Source organism: Choloepus didactylus, chromosome 4 (genome assembly GCF_015220235.1).
Source record: "Choloepus didactylus isolate mChoDid1 chromosome 4, mChoDid1.pri, whole genome shotgun sequence".
Classification (NCBI taxonomy): Eukaryota; Metazoa; Chordata; class Mammalia; order Pilosa; family Megalonychidae; genus Choloepus; species Choloepus didactylus.
In genome coordinates this window covers 104,700,763-104,720,544 of record NC_051310.1, presented here as the reverse complement: position 1 = coordinate 104,720,544, position 19,782 = coordinate 104,700,763, and the positions used below count along the sequence as shown (strand labels likewise).

Genomic DNA, 19,782 nt, shown 5'->3' with positions numbered 1-19,782 from the left:
AGAGATTAACCTGCCTGAACCACCACTAGGCAAAATTTCTACATTCCTCACCACCTTCTAAGTAAAATCCACACTCCTCAGCTGCTTTTTCAGGGCTCTTCTGACCCAACTCACCTTTGTAGCTTCATCTTCTTTAAAACACAAACGCTGCACTGTAGCTACTTATATTACTATTCTATTCTCTTATTTCACTTCTCAACTTCCCCTCCACACAGAACACCAGTTTCTTCCCTCTTCCCTTGGGAAACTTTTTCTTACCCTTCAAGTACTAACTCAAGTGCCATTCCCACTCCCTGTCAGTAGATTTTTACTTCATCTGAATCTAGAGCACTTGTTTGTACCTTTAACGTGGCACTGATTATCAGGTATTATGGGTAAATTTGCATCTCTCTTTGTCTTCCTTATTAGATTCTGAGGTCCTACAAGGATAGATCCATGCCTTACCCATTTCTATAACTCTTTTGGTGACTTGCATAGTTGCTTGCACACTGTAGGTATTTAATTGATGGTTTGTAGAGTAAATAAATTACTAACTCTCCAAACACTGTCTATGCATTTAATACACTTTAATATGCATATTTTTAAAAATTGCTTGAATTTTAACTCTATTTTAAGTGTTTGGTTAATATAGCCTCCACTCTCTGTATATGATGCTTCTGGCTAGGCACTTAGACCATAGTAATGCCTAAATTCTTTGCAAGTGAGGTGAACACATGGAGAGATTGTGTAGTCCATGGTCTGCTCTGGCTGTGCCATTTACTGGCTGTGGAAGCCTGGATAAATCATTTCTACTTGCTGGACCTTATTTGGCGTTCGTCTGCTCAATAGGGGTATTTACTGTGCTTTGCTTAATTCACCACAAGGCTGTTTGGGAGAATAAATGAAATAACAGATGTGAGAGTGCTCTGAATACTACTAATCACTCGGAAATGTAGTTTAGGTGCACGTGCTGTTCGCCTGAGGCCCGCCTTTTATTGCCGACAGCCCCTCCACCCATCTGTTTTCTCAGGAGAGAAATTGACCCTTAGGAGGCAAGATGCTCAGGGGCCCAAGGGTTGAGAAGGAAATGACTGCAATAAATGACTGGAGGAACTGGGGCTGTGTTGTAGATTTGAAGTGGGGCAGGGACGTTGTCATCCGAAAGGCTATTGTGAGGAAACGGAAATATACTTGTCCAGTCAGCCTAAGAGAGATGACCGAGTAACCATATGTAGATGTTACAGCTTGTTAGTTTCCGAAAATTCTCAGAGCTACTGAATCTCGAAATGGGCCGCCTGAGGGTAGGTGAGGGCCGGAATGCAGCCGAGGAGAAATAAACTACCATTTATAAGCGTCACAACCACACTATGAGACAAAAGTTATTCTCTCTACTTTCCCCACAAAGAGAAAACAGTACCTCAAGTCAAGCGAGGCATCTATGGCAGAGCCAATCCCCAGCAATCGAAGGAACCACCTGAGGGAGTCCTCTGTGCCCCTCCATTGGCTTCCACTAGGGGGAGAGGGTGGGCCTTGAGTCACTTGGCTTCCTGATTGGCTAGTTGCATGGATTGGCAGGTCCCCACGGGTTGCGCGTGCCCGCCGTCCAGACATGGCGGAGGTGGGAAAAGTGCAGGCGGGCCTCGGGCTTCCGGGAGGAGGCGCAAAGCAGTGGCCTCTGCAGCGGTATGGACGTTTCATACCCTCTGGAGCCGGAGAGATGCCCGTGCCTGGCCTGGAAGCTGGGACAGCCTCTTCCCCTACGTGGAAGGTGAGGCCTGAGGACAGAAATAGCTGCGAGGCGTTCATCTCGGCCTGGGGTTGTGGGGTTGTGGGGTTGTGGGGTTGTGGGGATGGGGGAGTGGGGAACTGCTGCCAGCCGCCCACAGGGCTCGTGTCCCCAGTGAACCTTGCACAATAAGAGAGAACCTTGAGGGACTGACGGGTTGACGGAAATGTTGAGGAATGGACAGGATGACAGAGACGTCAAAGAGGAAACGGCACTGGTCAGTGTGAAGCAGGCAAGGATGACTATTCATACTATTCAACTCCTTTGAAACAAAGGACAACAAGCTTTTCATGGGCTCGGGGTTGGATGGGTGGGGGAGGGTTTGATCACTGGGATGGGTGAGTGATTTACTGAGGTTGCAATTAGGACCCCTTGGTTGGGAAAGTTTTCTTTTGCACTAATTAGGCCACCTGGAATCTGTTAAGGGCCAGGAGGGAGGGAACAGGCTATAAGAAACTACTAGTTAGGAGCCTCCCAGGCTGTATAGTATGAGGCTCGAGTGAGAGGGAGGTCAGAGGTCTGGAGTCAGGGAGAAGCCTGTTTAAAGTTTAGTCAAGCTAAAGGGAAGTGAAGGCTGTCTTGGTCACAGACACTGAAGAGGCCTTGTGGCTATGACAGAGAAGCCAACAGGGAGACTAGGCCGGATTGATGAGCAGGGCTTTTCCAGTACTGACAAAGAGTTACAGTGTCACAGGTTGTTCTAGTTTGCTAAACACCAGAAATGGATTGGCTTTTATAAAAGGGGGTTTATTTGATTACACAGTTACAGTCTTAAGGCCATAAAGCATCCAAGGTAAGTCATCAACAATTGGGTACCTTCACTGGAGGATGGCCAATGGAGTCTGGAAAACCTCTGTTAGCTGGGGGTGGGGGTGGGGGGTGGCACGTGGCTGGCCTCTGTTCCAGAGTTCCGGTTTCAAAATGGCTTTCTCCCAAGACGTTCCTCTCTAGGGTGCAGTTCCTCAAAAATGTCACTCTTAGCTGCTCATGGGGCGTTTTTCCTCTCTTAGCTTCTCCAGAGCAAAAGTCTACGTTCAACAGCTGTCTTCAAACTGTCATCTGCAGCTCCTCTTCTCAGCTCCTGTGTGTTCTTCAAAGTGTCCCTTTTGGCTGTAGCAAGCTTGCTCCTTCTGTCTGAGCTTATATAGTGCTCTAGTAGTTTAATGCAGACCCACCCTGAATGGGTCGGGCAACACCTCCATGGAAATTATACAACCAAAGGTCTTGTCCACAGTTGATTGAATCACATCTCCATGGAAACACCCAAAGGATTTCAAAATCTAATCAACACTAATATGTCTGCCTACACAAGATTGCATCAAAGATAATGGCATTTTGGGGGACATAATACATTGAACTGGCACACAAGTGGAGGCCACCTGGCACCTTCCTGGACTGAGGTACTACTCCTTACTTAACTTACTTAACAAAGACTCACTACCCCTCACCACCACCACTGACGAGCCTCCTAAAGCCTGATATAAGTGGAATGACAAACTGACAGATAGGGTAACTGACCCACAGCAGGACCAGCCATTGTGACTGAGAGTGCTGGGGCTGCCCTGCAGACTCCAAGTCAAGGAGCCTCTTGGTAGGGCAGTCCTAGGAAAGGGCAAGAGATTGAGTGAGGGTGGGCCAGAGGGCAGATTTGGCCCAATATATGGAATGGTGTAACCATCCAGCTTGTAAAAGTGCTTATAGAAGTATTATACAAATGAAAGAGAGGATGCTCATCCTACTGCTTTTCTTTTCTTTCCTTTTTTTTTTTTTTAAACTCCTCATTGTTGGTCCTCCAGCTCCCCTTACGCCTATGTCCTATATTTGTAGGGAAGAAGAAAGGGAAAGAGTGAGGTAAATGCTCATTCTCTATCCTGGACCATCAATTCCACAGTTTCTTTATGGACTTGTTTTTTGTTGTTCTTTCTTTTAGGGTAATATATGGTTGGAGGCATAAAGAGAATTTACTTTAGTTACAGAATCGTTCATAACCATGGTGAAGAGGAGGAAGGGAAAGCCTAAAGATTTAGGCCTGGAAAATGAGAGGCTGATACTTCTTACAGAATTCCTCACATGAGAATTTTCTAAACCATTTTCATACTCTTCACTTCTACATACCTTTCCATCCATCCCTTAGGATCAGCAAATGGGCAACCTCACCTCCTGCCTTATTAAAAGGTAGAGTGGGAGCACTTTTGTTTTCCCTTGTCAGTGCCTCAGAATATCTCATCTATTTCAGCATTTCTCAAAGTATTACTCTTAAAATGGTTCCATAGCTAAATTAGCTGTGGAAAAGTGTTTAACAGGTTTTTATAATTTAAGATTATTCAGTCTTTACTATGCTAAGGTGTGTTTTGAATCTCCAAAATAGGGGCAGAGAATATAACATTTCCCAACTCTGTTGACCATAGAACCCATTTTTTTTTTTAAATTCAGTTTTATTGAAATGTATTCACATACCATACAGTCATCCATGGTATACAATCACCTGTTCACGGTATGATCATATAGTTACGCATTCATCACCACAATCTATTTCTGAACATTTTCCTTACATCAGAAGGAATCAAATAAGAATAAAAAATAAAAGTAAAAAAAGAACACCCAAACCATCCCCCCCCCCATTCCACCCTATTTGTAATTTAGTTTTTATCTCCATTTTTCTACTCATCCATCCATACACTAGATAAAGGGAGTGTGATCCACAAGGTTTTCACAATCACACCGTCACCCCTTGCAATCTACATTATTATACAATCGTCTTCAGGAGTCCAGACTACCGGGTTGGAGTTTGGTAGTTTCAGGTATTTACTTCTAGCTATTCTAATACATTAAAACCTAAGAGGTGTTATCTATATAGTGCATAAGAATGTCCACCAGAGTGACCTCTCGACTCCATTTGAAATCTCTCAGCCACTGAAACTATTTCGTCTCATTTTGCATCCCCCTTTTGGTCAAGAAGATATTCTCAATCCCACAATGCCAGGTCCAGATTCATCCCCAGGAGTCATATCCTGCATTGCCAGGGAGATTTACACCCCTAGGAGTCGGGTCCCATCTGTGGGGAGGGCAGTGAGTTCACCTGCTGAGGTGGCTCAGTTAGAGAGAGAGAGGGCCACATTTGAGCAACAAAGAGGCACTCGGGGAGACTCTTAGGCACAATTATATGCAAGTTTAGCCTCTCCTTTGCAGTTACGAGCTTCACAAGGGCAAGTCCCACGATCGAGGGCTCAGCACATCAACCACCAGTCCCAATGTTTGTGACAACATCAACACCAGTCCAGGTGAGGAAGTCCAACACTTCTGCACCTTCCCCCAGCTCCTAAGATTGGGGGCGGGGGGAGGCTGTAAATATATTTTTTATTCTCTGCCCAAATTACTTTGGGATGTGTCACTATTTCACTCTAACCTATGCTAACCTACCGTATCTCACTTCCTATTCAAAATTCCATGTAATTGTGGCATTTCAACAAACTGACTGTAGAGTTATACTGTTTAGAAAATATAGATCCTTTACCAACTAGACATCTCTTCCCTTGGTCTCACGTGAAAGTTGAAGTTTCAAAACACAGGCAGTTTCGACCTTTACCCTTTGGCCCAGTTTGCCCTAGTCTTAACCAGATCTGCTTCATTCATATCACTAATTGGAGCCTGGGCTCTTTTTCAGCTTTTTTTTTTTTAACAGTTGCTGTATGCACTAATACTGACATTCATGTCTGCTGAGCTCTAGCTCTGAGTTTCAGGTGTCTCAGAGATATGCATTATTGCAGAGACCAATCAGGTTATACACTAAGGATCAGCATCTCAAAGTTTAAAGATAGGCATTACAATTCAGGAATAAAGTTGACTGCTGTAAAAGCTTACAATCTAGGGACTATTACAATAATCATGTCCATGTTAGGCTATGTTATAAGATTCAATTCTGAGTTTACACATTGTAGTTAGTACATATTGGTGAGGCATTATAGTGTTTGCCTTTATTTCTGGCGTACTTCTCTCAATTACTGTGTACAGGATCCATTCACCTCATTGTGTGTCTCACAGCTTCACTCCTTCTCGTAGTTGCTCAGTATTCCATTGTATTCCTACGCCACAGTTCACCATTCTGTTCCTCAGTCTATGGACCCTTAGGTCACCTCCACCCATTGCAAATCATGATTCCTGTCTCCATGAACAACAGTTTGCAAATGTCCATTCATGTCTCTGCTCTCAGATCTTCAAATGACATACCCCATAATGAGGTTGTAGGACCTTATGGTCCCCACATACTTAACTTTTTGTGGAAGCACCACACTGATCTTCCGAAAGGCTACACTATTCTATCTGCTCATCAGTAGTAGATAGGTACATCCCTCTCACCATGTTTTCTCCAACACTTTTACTCCTATATATATTTTTTTCCTACAATTTTATAGAGCGATATTTGCCTGCCATACATTTATCCACAGTGTACAATCAGTTGTTCATGGTATCATCATAAAGTTATACATTATCACCACAATCAGCACTTGCACATATTGATTACTACAAGAAAAAAAATTTTTTTAAGCAATAATAAAAAAAGATGATAGAAAGAAAAATAACATGTCATACAATACAATATAATAGTAAGTACAGAAAATAACACCACTACCAAGAATCCCATATTCCTCCCCTCTCATATACACTTGGCATTGGCATATTGCCTTTGTTACATTTAATGCAGGTATATTACAATGTTACTGTTGACCATAGACTCCAGTTTGCTTTGATTATGTTTTTTCCCAAATACCATCCCTTTTTCAACACTCTATGTGGTTGACATTCATTTGCTGTCCCACATGCAAAACATTTTTATATTTGTATATTTAGTAACAGTCATTGGCCACTCCAGTTTTTGCCAAGTTATACAGTCCCAGCCTTTATCATCTATCTGTACCTCTGATGTCATCCATTCTCCTATCCCACCTCTTTCAGCTTTACTCACAGACATCTTTGTTCGGTGTACTTACAATACTGTGCTACCATCACACAGTATTATGCTATCTATGTCTGGATCTATACAATCAATCCTAAACATTCTGTAGTCCTTCAGCATCAAATGCCTGGTTTCTGCCCTCTTTCTATCTCCTGGTTGCCCGTATTGTCAGCTTTTAACTCCCAAAGTTTGTTCATTAATGTCTGTTCATATTGGTGAGACCATACAGAATCTGTCCTTTTGTTTCTGGCTAACTTCACTCAACATAATGTCTTCAAGGTTCATCCACATTATTATATGATCCATGTCTTTGTTCTGTCTTACGGCTGCATAATATTCCATCATGTGTATATACCACAGTTTGTTTATCCACTCATCTGTTGATAGACATTTGGGCTGTTTCCATCTCTTGGCAATCGTGAATAATGCTTCAGTAAACATCAGTTTACAAATGTCTGTTTGTGTCTTAAGTTTCAGTTCCTCTGAGTATATACCTAGCAATGGAATAGCTGGGTCATACGGCAAATCTATATTTAGCTTCCTGAGGAACCTCCACACTGTCTTCCAGCTGGTTGCACCATTCTACATTCCCACCAACAATGAATAAGTGTGCCTTTTTCTCCACATCCTCTCCAGCACTTGTCATTTTCTGTTTTTTGGATAATGGCCATTCTGAAAGGTGTGAGATGATATCTCATTGTGGTTTTGATTTGCATTTCCTTAATAGCCAGTGAAATTGAGCATTTTTTCATATGTTTTTGAGCCATTGGTATTTCCTCTTCAGAAAAATGTCTGTCCATGTCTTTTGCCCATTTTTTAATTGGATTGTTTGTCTTTCTGTTATTGAGATGTAGGATTCCTTTATATATTCAGGATATTAAGCCCTTACCTGATATGTGGTTTCCAAATATCATCTCCCATTGTGTAGGTTGCCTTTTGGCTTTCATAGAACCCATTTTTAAGGGAGCCACTAATGTGCCTTGGAACATCATTTGAGAAACACTGCTCTACTTTCCTTTTTGTCACCCAGGGATCCTTTACCAGTGTTATCTATTTTTAGTACTGTTTTGTGCATATAACTTTTAAAAAATAATAAATAAATAATACATGAATATACTATCATTTAAAGTTTTCAAATGATACAAAAGGACAAAATGATACAAAATGACCAAAAGGGCTGTGAAAGGAAATGAAATAAGCTTCAGTGGCAGAGAGATTCCAAAAGGAGCCGAGAGGTCACTCTGGTGGGCACTGTTACGCACAATTTAGACAACCCTTTTTAGGTTCTAAAGAATTGGGGTAGCTGGTGGTGGATACCTGAAACTATCAAACTACAACCCAGAACCCATGAATCTCGAAGACAATTGTATAAAAATGTAGCTTATGAGGGGTGACAATGGGATTGGGAAAGCCATAAGGACCACACTCCTCTTTGTCTAGTTTATGGATGGATGAGTAGAAAAATAGGGGAAGGAAGGAAACAAACAAACAAACAGACAAAGGTACCCAGTGTTCTTTTTTACTTCAATTGCTCTTTTTCACTTTAATTATTATTCTTATTATTTTTGTGTGTGTGCTAATGAAGGTGTCAGGGATTGATTTAGGTGATGAATGTACAACTATGTAATGGTACTGTGAACAATCGAAAGTACGATTTGTTTTGTATGACTGTGTGGTATGTGAATATATCTCAATAAAATGAAGATTAAAAAAAAAAAAAAAAAAAAGGAGAGGCTAAACCTGCTTATAGTTGTGCCCAAGAGTCTTAGTCTTTCTTCATGAAATAAGATGTTACCTGAAAGTTTTTATACATGTCCATTATCTGGTTGAAGAAGTTACCTTCTATTCCTAGTTTGCTGAGAGGTTTTAAAATATCATAAATGGATATTGTATTTTGTCAGATGTTTTTCTGCTTCAATTGATAGGATAATGTTTGGATTTAGGTCTACTGTTTGATTATTTTTCTGCTTGTCCTCTTTGTTTTTCATTCTTCTTTTCCTGCTTCCTGCCTTCTTTTGTATTATTTGAATATTTTTTGGTATTCCATTTTAATTTATCTACTGGGATTCTGAATATATCTCTTTGTATGATTTGTTTTTAGTGGTTACTCTTGGATTGTTAAAATAATGACTGAACTTTTTACAGTCTCTTTAGACTCAATATTTTCTCATTTCAATTGGAATGTTGAAAACTTACCATTGTATGTTCCTTTACAATCCTTTCTTTATGCTATAGTTGTCTTTATATATTAATTTCTATCCATTGAAAACCCATCAAACATTGTTATGATTATTCATAACTATCAAATATATTTTAAAGAACTCAAGAAAAGAAGAATATATGAAACTTATTCCTGCAGAGGAGAAGCTAAGCCTACTTATAATTAGGCCTAAGATTCACCCCCAGAGAAACTCTTCTTTTGCTCTTATGTGGCCTCTCTCTCTCAGCCAACTCTGCAGATAAACTCACTACCCTCTCCCCTACATGGGACATGACTCCCAGGGGTGTAAGTCTCCCTAGCAGCATGGGACCATGTCTCCCAGAGTTGAGCCTGGCTCATCTAGCATCATGGAATTGAGAATGCCTTCTTGACCAAAAGGGGAAAAAGAAATGAAACAAAATAAAGTTTCAGAGTCCAAGAGATTAAAAATAGAGTCAAGAGGTCATTCTGGAGGTTATTCTTATGCATTATATAGATATTCGTTTTTAGGTTCTAGTGTGTTAGAATAGTTAGAAGGTAATACCTGAATCTGTTGAACTGTAATCCAGTAGACTTGATTCTTGATGATGACTGTATAATTATGTAGTATTCATTGTGTTACTGTGTGATTGTGAAAGCCTTGTGACTGACGCTCCCTTTATCCAGTGTATGGGAAGATGTGTAATAAAATAAAGACAAAAATATGTATATATAAATAATGGGTATGGGATGTTTTGGGTGTTTTTTTTAAATTTTTGTTTTTTTTCTTGATTTTGGATTAATGAAAATGTTCTAAAATTGTGGCAATGAATGCACAACTATATGATGATATTGTGAGCCATTGTTTGTATACTTTGGATGGATTATATGGTGTGTGAGTATATCTCAATAAAATTGCATATGTACCCAGATATTTACCATTTGGGTTGCTCTTTCTTTAGTCCTGTTGTTCTAAGTTTTATTCTGGTGTCGTCCAAAAAGAATTCCTTTAGTAATTCTTTTAGAGCAGCTCTGATGATGACAAATTCTTTTAGTTTTCCTTTCCACACTTAAAAAATGTTGTACTACTTCCTTCTGACCTTCATGCTTTCTTATGAGAAATCTGTAGTCACTCAAATCATTGTTCCCTTATGGTCGATTTTTCTCTGGCTGCTTTCAGAATTTTTTCTTTGTCTTTATTTTGCAGCAGTTGCAGGATAATATTCCTAAGTGTGGATTTCTTTGTGTTTATCCTGTTTGGTATTCACTCAGCTTCTTTAATCTGTTAGATTTATGTTTTTGCTGGATTTGGAAGTTTTTGGCCATTAAATCTTCAATTTTTTTTTTTCAATCTCACGCTCTTTTTCTTCTGGGATTCAAATGACACCAATCTTAGACCTTTTGTTATTATTCCACAGGACCCTGAGGCTATGCTTATTTTTTTCTAAGTCTGTTTTTCTCTCTGTTGTTCAGATTGGATGATTTCTATTGATCTTTCTTCAAGTTCACTATTTCCTGTGTCATTTCCATTCTGCTGTTAAGTCTATCCAGTGGGTTTTTAATTTTGTTATATTTTTTGGTTCTAAAATTTCCCTTTGGTGGTTCTTTATATTTTCTCTTTCTTTGCTAATATTTTCTGTTTGTTTCAAGAGTCTTGGCAATTGTTCACTTGACTAATTTTATATTAGTTGCATTAAAGTGTTTGTTATATAATTCCAACACCTGTGCCATCCTGTTTTTGGCACCTGTTGATCCATCTTTTCCCACATGAATGAGGTTTTTGTGATTGTAAGCCCCTCCTGGGCATTTTTCATTTCGGTTATTGTGATCTTCAATTCAGTAGTTTTGTTTAGTTCCTTTAAAAAAATCTGTCTCTTTAATTAGACTCTCATATTGTTCATTCATTCTTTTCCTGATATCCTATAGGTCTTTCTCTACACTTTCCTTCATCTCCTTAAGCATTTTTGAGATCATTTTTTTAAAGACTCTGTTCAGTATGTCCATATTCTTTTCTTCTTCATTGATTTTTTTTCTTTATGTTTTATCCTCTTCCTTTGGATGGGCCATCATTTCCTATTCCTTTGTTTGTCTTGTACTCTTTTCTTGCATGTTGTACAACAAAATAATAAAATGTTAACTCTTGTATTTACTCCCTGGGATGTCTGATTCCTAGTTTTGTAAACAGCTGGTGATAAGTCAGAGATTTTCTTGAGCTTCAGCCTTCCTATCAAGAAGGTCTGCCCAAGATGAATACACCTTGCAGGGTTTTCCCTGTCTTCCTGGGCCTCTGTCTAATCCTGGGCTTTTGCTTGTTAGTTGTTTTGAAGTTCCCCTGTTTACAGGTGTTTGCTTGTCATCTGTTTCCTAGGAAACAAAAGTCCCTCTCCTGTGTATCTAAAGCTGGCAGGTCTTTGTCATAGACCGTCTGCCTTTGTAGTTTTTTATACTCCTTCGTTGTTTCAAGCTGCTTTTGCATATGGGCAAATTCTGGGGGGAGGGGCACGCTGGAGAGGACTTTTCCAAATAATTCTTTTGTGCCAACACAGAACCACAGACCCATGAAGGGGACACAGATTGGCTCCAAAGTGCCCTGGGGAGAGGACCAGGAAGGTGCCAAGAGCTTCTCCGACAGCTTCCCAAAGCTGAGTTTTCATGGCCTGCCCAGCAGTACATCTCTTCAGCTAACTTTTCCCCACAGTCCTGAGGAAGCCCTGCATCTTTCAGTCTCTACTGCCTCTGCCCTTGTCTGGGAAGTGTTGAAGCAATGGCTGCTGCTGCCATTGTCCAGGGCATGTTGAAATGATAGCTGCCCTCAGAGCTGAGATCCAGTGATCTGAAGTTGCTAGTCTCAAAGTGATCAGCCGTGTACTCCCCTGTTCTTGGGGAAGAGAATTATTGGGTTTCTTGCTGTCAGCAGCAGCTAGCCAGGGACTGGACCCTGTGGCGGTCTGCTGCGAGAGTGAGAGATGGATGGTGGTAACTGCCACTCTGAGAGAATGATTTATAGTTTTTTATTGTAATTTGTCAGCCACTTACTGTCACTCTTCCATGGATACTCTACAGTGTTCTTGTAGCCTCTGGAGTTTCAAAATAGTTATTTCAGACAGTTTCTGCCTGTTTAATAGTTGTTTTGGTGGAAGGATTGAATCCTGGAGCTTCCTACTCTGCCATCTTCCCTAGAAGTCCTAAATTTTTGATACTTTTGAAATATGGTTTTTATATTTTGTTCAACTTTTTTAGTTGTCTGTAATGGGAAGGTTGGTTCCAATGACCTAGCTCACCATTATTAGAAGTGGAAGTTCAAAAGGTCAGAGCTATCTATAGTTGTGAGTGGGCCTCATGGTTCACTTCTTAATTCTCTTGGAAATTTCATTCTTTCTTAACAATTTGACTCTTTCTTCCATTTCAGTGATTTCTAAATCTATACTACATCTTTGGTTATCTGTTAAATAGCTTTAGGGGGATGTAATAAATAAGCATATCTAAGAACTAAGCACTTTATTTTTTCACTGCATCTTTTCACCAAAGAAAATAACAAATGATCAAGAGGTAGACCAAAACAGTCTACCTCTTGATTGTTTGTTATTCATCCAGTCTTGAATTTTTTGACTCATTCTTTTTTTTAATTCAATTTTATTGAGATGTATTCATGTACCATACAATCATCCAAAGTGTACAATCAGTTGTTCACACTACCATTATATAGTTGTGCACTCATCAGCGCAATTAATTTTTAAAAATTTTCATTACTGCAAAAAAAAGAATAAGAATAAAAATTAAAGTAAAAAAGAACATCTAAGACATCCTATACCCCCCCATCCTTCCTTATTAGTCATTTACTTTTTGTCCCCATTTTCTACTCATCTGTCCATACACTGGATAAAGGGAGTGTGAACCACAAGGTTTTCACAATCACATGGTCACATAGCACAAGCTATATAGTTATACAATCATCTTCAAGAAACAAGGCTACTGGGTTACAGTTCAACAGTTTCAGGTAGTTCCTTCTAGCTATTCCAATACACTAAAAACTAAAAAGGGATATCTATATAACGCATAAGAATAACCTCTAGGTTGACTGACTCCATTTGAAATCTCTCAGCCATTGAAACTTTATTTTGTTTCATTTCTCTTCCCTCTTTTGGTCAAGAAGGCTTTCTCAAAGCCTTGATGCCAGGTTCAAGTTCATTCCCCCCAGGAGTCATGTCCCACATTGCCAGGGAGCTTTACATCCCTGGAAGTTTTGACTCATTCTTGATTTTTCCTTGTTGATTCCTCACTATCAATCAATGATTTCTTAAATCATTTTTCATACAGTCTTTTATTAAATCCTTTCCTTCCGTTGCTACTGTCACTAGTCCTACTGTCATATCCTATCTGCAGGCCTTTATCATCTCATTCATTCTCTTTATTGACATGGTATTCTTGCTTCTTTGGTTTGTCTTCTGTCCCTTCTTTTTCCACCCGTGCACATCTGTTCCATGCACTCTTTTAAAAAATTATTTATTTTTATTTTTTATTAGAGAAGCTGTAAGATTGTAGAAAAATCATGCATAAAATACAGAGTTCCCATATACCACCTGTTCCATACACTCTTGAGAATACAGGAAGTATATTCTGTGTACTGAAAAACATTCTGCCTTTGAAAAGATAAACATATAGAAATGTATATAGTCATATAAGACATAATTGGAACCCATTAAATTCTCAAAATAAGTGTGCAAGGGAATAGTAAACATTCATCTGTTCAGCAAATATTTATTAAGATCTGTTATGTTCAAGACCCTATTCACAGTGCTAGGGATATAACAATGAGCAAAATATAAATGTTTCCTCTCCTCCTTTATATTTTTAGTCTGGTGGAGGGCATAGTATTTATCTAAATAACTTTATAGTTATCTGGCCAAGTTCCGTGTGGAAGGGAGTGGTGTATAATCCATATCCAAGATGTCATGCTTAGGCAGTCAAGTACTCACACACAGAAGGACTAAATATGAATCTTAGCTTTGTCTCCGAATTTCTGTGTCCTTTTTTTAAATTACTTGACCTCTCTGTGCCTTATTTATTTTATTTAATAATATGGATAATAGTTTCTACTTCTTAGGAAATTTTGGGCATTGAATAAGTTAATATATATAAATCACCTTAAAATAGTGCCTGATATGTGTTAAGTTATATAAGGATTTACTGTTACTGTTTTTTGTTCTGGTGGTATGTTTTAACACCACAGGTTGCCAGTCAGTCAGTTCTTTTTGGTCTGGTTCAACTGTTGACTATGGACCCTATGGTTCTGGCTTATGTGCGCGTGTGTGTGTGGGTGTGTGTGTATGTGAGGCAGTGGTGGGTAAGAGAAGAATAAAGGAAAAAGACCTATATCTCAGGTCAAGGATAACATGCATAAAGGCCCCACTCCTGTTAAAACCTTGGCATGTGTAATGTAAAGAGAGAAAGCAGTAAATCTGATGCATAGAGAACAAGGGAAATTAGTAGCATGAAGCTGTGTAGAGAGGTAGGCAGGTGCCTTTTGAACATTGTCCAAAAACCAGTAGGAAGCCACTGAAGAGTTTTAAGCAAGGCATTTTCATCTGGCTGCGGTGTGGAGATGGAATTGGAGGGGAATATGATTGGATTCAGGAAGCTCACTTAGCTCATCGCAAGAAATGATGATAATTTAGACCAGGAGGAGGGCAGTAAAGATGGAAATATTGGGCATATTACAGCTATATTTTGGAGGCCAAAGTGACCAGACTTGGTGACTGATTGGATATGAAGACTTCAGGAGAGAGGGCATATTAAATTTTCACCAAAGTCTAGATATTAAATCTAGGGACACTCTTTAAAACTTGAAATCAGTAAATCTAGGACCACAAAAAAGGCATTGAATATCCAGTTATATGCTTGTAAAACCCCTTATCCTGAGAAATAATAAGAGGCTGAAAACACAAATGAGGTGAAGAAAAATTCAAGAATGACTGATTTATAATAGTATCTTACAAAAAAAACTATAGATGTTTGTACACGTTTCATTTTTGAGACTGCCCCAACAGGTTCCTCGATACCGTCTCTCAACACTGTTAAGCTCTTCTCCTAAGGCATCTGTGTTATGTGTGTTGGCTTGCTTGTCATTGGGGAACTCTTAGATTCTTATCCTGCAACCCAGAGGTCATGAACATTTGACCATTCTGAGGAGTTGATTGTTACTGCAATTATTTTTCCCTCTCTTTGCAAATATCTTTGTAATTGCTTATAAGGAACAGCACTTTAAACAGTTTTCAGATGTTTGGCATAAAACAGCAGCTACAGTGACAAGAGATAAAGTTGGCTTTTGCAGTGCTTTTGAAAACTGAACATTTGTGCCTTCCTTTGAGTCTGTGTTGAACTTTCCTACCTGCTGTGATCAGTTTCAGCCTAGATCTGTCATTTCTTTTGAAAAACGAAAGAGAAAACAAGGTTTGTTCTATTTTTTGGGAACTGTGACTGTTGTGCAATAGTAATAATAAAAGATGAGCTATCTAAAGAGCTGGACTTTCTAAGTCCCAGGTGAATTTCTTATTTTAAAAATATGTGGTACCTGCAGAAGAAAATATATGTTAGGTAAAGCATAAAAAATATTGGGGAGGAAGGAGTCATCCTGGCTGGTTTTTTTTCCCTCTGGTGAACTTTCAAGTTCCACCTTGACTGAACCTATTTTGAGTTTTTTCATTTTTTTCCTGAAATTATGGCGAGAATTGGTTCTTTTGGTAGTATTCTATATAGTTTACAGAAAAGACGTTCATCACAATAGCCACTTGCTAAGGTGAAATGTCAGCTCTAGAGAAAATGAATAGTACAAGACTTCTCAGACTTGATGTCCTAGCTGAGTGGTAAGGTCAAGTCTGAGACATAAAAATTATTATGTATAGACTATAATACTTATATATATATAAAGGTTTATTTCTCTGAATTGAATTATTCTTATTACATGTCACTATAAGCAGGAAAATTAACCATAATTTGGAAGAAAATAAACTTTTTGTAACACTAAAAAAAAGTGCAAAAATATAAATGGTTTATAACTAGGCTACTCAAACCTTAATGTACATTGAAATCACCTGGAGATTTTGTTAAAAATGCAAATTCTGACTTAGTAGATCTGGTATGGGGAGTGAGATTTTGTATTTCTAATAAGCTCCATCCCAGATGATACTGATGCTTCTGGTCCAAGGACCACACTTTAAGAGGCAAATATTGAGAAGACCTTGAATGAAATGGACAGACATATAGTATTAATAAGATGAATTTACATAGCTATAGGGTAAGGCAATCAGATTCATAATGAATATGCAAACACTTTAGTAGTAGGGTTACTATTTAAACCATCTGTCGTCATTTAAGTGGAATGATGAAATGAAATACAAACTTGATCATGATTTAAATCCCTTACCTCTGTTAGCCCAGCCTTTCTGAAAAGATTAGCATGATAACAGATTGGTCCATTTTATGTATTTTATGTCTGAATATAATTTATTCTACTGGTTTGAGAATAATTTTAAAAGGTGATTTCATTTCAGGTTGCTTTTAAAGTTTTACCATGTTTTCCAATTCCAAGGATTTCTCAGACATACCTTATTTGGTTGAGACTGACAACTTGTAAGATTATTTTTTTCCTTTCAAAGGGAAAAAATCATCCTTTAATTTTTAGAGGAGGAACCTGAAATAATTGCCCTACTTAGAAAATAAGAAATAGAATATGAAGTTTGTACTTGAAATGAACTTTTAAACATAGATTCAACATAAGATATGCTTTGGGTCTTTTTCTCCTTTGTGTTCCTTGTGCTTACATAGTATCTAGCATATGACAAGTGCTCAGTAAATGTTTGGCTGAATGTGTATAAGTTTTCTGAACTTTTATTATCATAATATAATTATGAAATGATATCTACTATATATTAAGTTTTATTATAACTCTTACAGCAGCCCTATGGAGCAAATATTAGTTGGCCCATTTTATAGATAAGTGAACTGAAATTCAAAAAGTGGCTTTCCCAGGAACACAGAGGTAAGTTGTTAAGAAAGAATTCAGACACAGGTTTTCCTGTCTCTAAAGCTTATGCTTTTAACTACTATGCTCTTTGTCTTAGAAGTGTTACTTTCTCATATGGGGATAGCAATTCATTTATGTGGATGAGGAATTTCAAGATTACACACATGGTGAAAAAAAACAATAGTTTTTGTTTGTTTTTAGAGAAATTTAAGATGCAGGAAAACTCCAAGCAAGTTATTATTATTATTTTTTTAATAGTAAAACAGTAGTTCTTTTTTGCATGCTTGGTAGTTATTGATTGGATGTGTGGTGTGAATTTTACCTTGTTGGGTGCAGGATATTTTTGTATTCCTATAGATATTCTTGAGCTTTGTTCTGGGATGTGACTAAGTCCTTTGAAAATAGTTTGATCCTTTCAGGTCTTGCTCTTATGCTTTGTTAGGTAGGATCAGAACAACACCTAGTCTAGGGCTAATTTTTGCCCACTCCTGAGGCAAAACACTTCTTCCTGATCACTCTACCTGATCACTCTGGCTTGTGAGAACAGAACTTGTTCCAGCCCTGTGTGAGCTGTGGGTTTTGTTCTTGCAAATCCTTTTAGGTTGTTCTTTCCCCAACCTCTTAGTTTTCTCACACATATCTGCTGATCAGTACTGAGCCGAAAATTTGGGGGGTGGGGACTCTGCAGATCTCTGGAGTTCTCTCTGTGTAACTTTCTCCTCTCTGGTATTCTGTCCAGCAATCTCCAGCCACATTAACTTCCCTGGACGCTCAGCTCCATTTCCTTAACTCATAGAGACTACCAGGCTCCATCTGGGATCCTTCTCCTGTAGGTCAGCCTGGTAACACTCTCCAAGAAGTAAACTTGGATAGTCATTGGGTTTGCCTTCTTTGTTTCCCGTCTTTTCTCAGGGATCACTGTGCTTCATTACCTGATACCCAATGTCTTGAAAACTGATGTTTCCTCTAATTCGTCCACTTTTTAAATTGTTTTAGGCAGGAGGGTAAAATTTGGTCCCTGTTACTTCATGTTGGCCAGAAGTGAAAGTCCTTAATGGGTCTTTCGATTTAGTTCCACTTTATCTTTTTCTACTTTAGTTCATCAGTTCAACAAAATATTATTAAATCAGCTACTGGGTATTTGGCATTCAGCTAGTTTCTGGGAATCCTATGAAACTGTTCTGGTACTGTTACTGGCTCACTGGATGAAGCCAGGCTTCTACTTGAGCCGAGCCTTACTCCAGGTTCGGGGTCCCACTGAGAGGGAATTCACAGACGGGACAGGCCCGCAGCAAGTAAGGCTTTATTTGAGATGTTACAGAGGGCACCATCAGGTTGGAGCCTCCAAGCAAAGAGACCACTCCCAGCGGGCTACATCTCAGGCAGTGTTACAGCTCAGGATATTACAGGCGTAAGAATGTCAGCTCAGGTGAACTGAAGAGAGTTGCCCCCAGTGAGTTTAGTCTTGGCTTTTTATTGTTAGAGGGGGAGGGCTTAGACACTTGGTGTTTTAGGGTTGACTGATTTTTATGCACATAAGGGACTGCTCTGTGACCTAATGGGGGAACCAGCTAAGAGTGACTTGTGATTGGTTCAATTGAAGGCCATTTTGATTGGTGCTTGCATTCCAGGCTATCTTGATTGGTCCAAAAGGGTGGTTCAGGAATGGCTTATTTGCAGTCCTAGTCCTGTGCCCCGCTTTCTGCCTGCCCTAGGTTCCCTATTCTAGCCTGCCTCAGTAGTACATCACAATCTTAAAATATTTTGGCAGTTGAGCACAGATTAAAAGTTTAAATAGGACCTGATCACTAGAGCAGGGTTTCTCAAGGTGTAGTAAGCAGACTCCTTTCATCATTTTCTCTTGGGGAACTTGTTGAAAAATAAAGATTCATGGTACCTGCCCTAGACCTATTAACTCAGACTATCTGGGGATAGCTCTCTAGGTGATTCTTAAGTCCTGCAATCAATCTTCATAGACCAATTCAGAAGGAGAGGTGGGGAAGAAGGGACAATTTGCAAAGTAATGTTTGTAATATATAGTGCTTTACAATTTAAAGTATTTTTATAAACCTCTTCTCATTTAATACAACTCTTTAGGTTTTATTACCATTTTGTCAATGAGAAGCTGAGGCCTACCTAGGTTAAATAGCTTGCCAAAAGTTTGCATAGAACATGGAAGAACTGATTCTGAAACTCAGGTCTTCCTAAAGCCAAATCCTCATTCTGCTGCACAGAGCTACTCCCTACATTGTACAGTGCTACTTCCTCTTATAAAGATGTAGGGACTATCATCAAGAGTTATTCTTTTAGGCAGATTGCTTTTTTGAAGAGTTAGAGGTTATATTTTGTATTAGAATTAATATTGGCTCTGAGTGACAGAAAATAGAAAGTAACAGTAGATTAAAATAGGTGAAAGTTTGTTGTTATTCTGCATAAAAGTACAGGGCTGGTCTAACACTCCACAGTGTCAGGAACTGAGGCTTCTTCTATTTTGTTCCTCTGACATACATGACTATGACTTCATGGTTTAAGATAGAATCTGTATTCTAGACAGTTGAATGAAGAAGTGGATAAAGGGTACATGCCCACTATCTCTTAACGAAGTTTCCTTTAAGCTGCCACATATTTCCTCTTCTAATGTTGTGGCAGAACTTAGACCTATGGCCATCCTGGCTGCATGGCTGGCTGGCAGATGTAGTTCGTATTCTATGAGGTCATGTTTCCAGCTAAAGACCAGGGGTTCTGTTATCACATAGGAAGGAAAATGGATATCGAAGAACAACTAGCAGTCTGCCATACTCTTTTCTTTACTGATTCTGGGGGTTGCTAAGAAAGGCTTATTCCTGGGGTTCCTGTTTAGA

The 19,782-nt window shown here is 39.0% G+C and overlaps 1 protein-coding gene across 2 annotated transcripts in view; it reads left to right on the top strand.

The window, feature by feature from the left end:
• The first annotated feature begins 1,588 nt into the window (after positions 1-1,588).
• REC114 (REC114 meiotic recombination protein) overlaps positions 1,589-19,782 on the top strand; it is a 200,874-nt gene continuing 182,680 nt past the window's right edge. For both annotated transcript variants that reach the window (XM_037833479.1, XM_037833478.1), the window contains exon 1: positions 1,589-1,747. In XM_037833479.1, the coding sequence (XP_037689407.1) occupies positions 1,589-1,747 (159 nt within the window). The remainder of the gene's footprint in view (positions 1,748-19,782) is intronic.